Raw genomic sequence first — 2,308 nt, 5'->3', positions numbered from 1 at the left:
GGCGGGGGTCCGACCAGGGGCAGGGCGCGGCGCCCGCCAAGGCGTGCGTGGTGTGCGGCAAGGGCAAGGCCGCCGGCGTCAAGCTGCGGCGCTGCGCGGGCTGCAGGAACCCCCAGGTTGTCTACTGCTCCGACGCGTGCTGCAAGCAGCACTGGAAGCTGCTCGGCCACAAGGCCGCCTGCCTGGCCGACCAGCGGCGCCGCTCCGCGGCAGGGGCGGCGGGGCACGAGGACGCGCGGCCGAGCAGCAGCGGGGCGAGCAGCAGCACCATTGGCGCGTGACGGCGGGCGGCGGCGGCGGGGCCCCGTCCGGCCGCGGCGGCGGGCGCCCTGGCCAAGGACGGGTCTGTCCCTTTAAGGGCAAGGCCGCCTGTTTGGCAGCTGAAATTTGCCCAAGCCACCCTTAGCTACGTAACGAGTGCCTCTTTCTGCGGTGCCCTCGCGTATCCGCGGGGAGTCGTCCTGGGCTGATTCCTGTTCTGGGTTCAGGGCTGTGGGAGAGGTCGCATGGACGGCAAAGCTCATGCAGGTCTTGTTGAGGTGTTCGGGCGCCTGAATGTTTTTCCAATCCTGAATGATGCTGCCTCTCGCGCCGCTCCTCATCCTAGCAGCTGCGTTCACGAGCCGTGCGCGACCATCGCTTTTCGGGCGCGGGTTGCGCCGCGGCGCCTCTTGACCTTGATCTTGCTGCGTAGCTGTTTCAATCCTGGAGCTGGGGTCGCTGTAGGGTGCAGGATGCTTTTACATTCCTCGTCTGTGTAAGCAAGCGTGATTGAACCTAAGCAACACAGGCGAAGGAAGACACGGCGCCACATCCGTTACCTGGGATCAGCGTGCTTGCAAGCACAACATACCAAGGCACGGGGGCAGCCGGCGCAAATGTGGCTGCAGCGGCGCGCCCCCTGTTGATTGGTGCTGCGCCCACAGCGCGTGATCCGGCTTTGACTGCAAGTGACCGTCGTGGCATTGGTCGGCGCGACGAGCACAAAAAAGGGAATTCGCAGGCACTGCAGCGCTACTAGCAGCCCCTGTGCAGGGGGGGGGGAGGGGGGGCACCCATCGCAGGGCAGCGAGGGGACTGCGGGCAGGGTGCCCCAGACTCCCAATGCGCCCCTGCAGCCTTGCGCAGGCAACAACCCCTTGTCGGGCCCCGCCTGAGGGCCGGCCCCGCCGCCGAAATCCAACAGTAGAACTTGGTGACAGCGTGCAGTGCGCGTCGGCCACAAACGACGGCGAGGAGCGCAGCAGAAACAGAAACAAGGGGCGACCAGGCGGTTATGTATGTTGCTGAGCGTCAACGCCTTCGCGCAGGCTCGCACTCAGCTAGGTTTTGAGGGAGAAGGTGTTGACTTGGTGGTGCCTGTCCGTTTGCATGCGTGTCACCTGGCCTCCTGCCACCCCCTTGTTGCAAGGGGTGGCTTGAGTGCAGCACCGAACAAGTGCAGACTGCTAGTGGGCTTCTCGCGATGCCCTGAAACAAAAGTGCGCGCCAGGTTTTGGCTGCTGGTCCGCTCACACCTAGTTGAGAGCAGCCCAGGTAATGACGTCAGCCTGTCGACTGCAAAAAAACGCAGCCGTCCTGGTGCATATAACTCGACCATCACAAGCATGCAGTGCCGAATTCCTTTCCAGGCCACAAGAAGAGGTTGAGCAAGGGCAGGTAGGGTTGTTTTGGGCTTGTGTGCAAGCTCATGTGTTTCAGCTTGTGTGCAAGCTCGAGTGCGGGGTATTGGGGACTGCACGATGTCTGAGGACTTCGGCTGCGGTCAATATGTGTCTGTAAGGGATGAGTCCTCCCAACAAGAGGGTGCCGTTTTGCCGTTCGCAGTGCAACATTGCTGCGGCACGCCCCTTGGGCCCATCAGTCTGCACTGCAGATGCGCCAGTCAACGCCTGAGCAACACACCACGGGTGCGTGGCAGCCAATCCTGGTAGCAATGATAATAGAGTGCCGGCCTGAGCATGCCGCGCCCTGCAAGTCTTTCGAGACAGCCTGCCCTTGATTTCTCAAGGCAGGCAGTAAACCTCGACGTCGTCGATGTCGACCCTTGGCTTCCACGCCGTCAGATCGGCCTTGATTGCGACCTCGTAATCGCCCGACGCCCGGGGCGCAAAAACGGGCAGCGTGAACTGGCAGTGGCGCTCGGGCGAGAGCGTCAGGGTCGTCAGCGGCAGCGCCGGCTTGACCGCCTTGCTCAAGGGGTCGGCCCCCACAGGGTAGACCCCGACGCTGATCTGCTGCCCGCGCCGCACGCCGCGCGCCCACAGCATGAGGGTGCAGTTCTTCCCACCCTGCAGGCGCGCCGCGC

General features: G+C 63.9%; 1 protein-coding gene across 1 annotated transcript; it reads left to right on the top strand.

Moving 5' to 3' along the window:
- Nucleotides 1-23: 23 nt before the first annotated feature.
- Nucleotides 24-281, top strand: MNEG_16413 (hypothetical protein; the record flags this gene model as incomplete). The annotated part of the gene is made up of 1 exon (XM_014035117.1): nt 24-281. A coding segment is annotated over one exon (258 nt), but the record flags the coding sequence as incomplete, so codon positions are not given.
- Nucleotides 282-2,308: the final 2,027 nt, after the last annotated feature.

The sequence above is a fragment of the Monoraphidium neglectum genome (assembly GCF_000611645.1).
Source record: "Monoraphidium neglectum strain SAG 48.87 unplaced genomic scaffold scaffold06342, whole genome shotgun sequence".
NCBI classification, from domain to species: Eukaryota; Viridiplantae; Chlorophyta; class Chlorophyceae; order Sphaeropleales; family Selenastraceae; genus Monoraphidium; species Monoraphidium neglectum.
The sequence above is the reverse complement of the archived record's forward strand: the minus strand, read 5'-3'. Positions and strand labels throughout refer to the sequence as shown.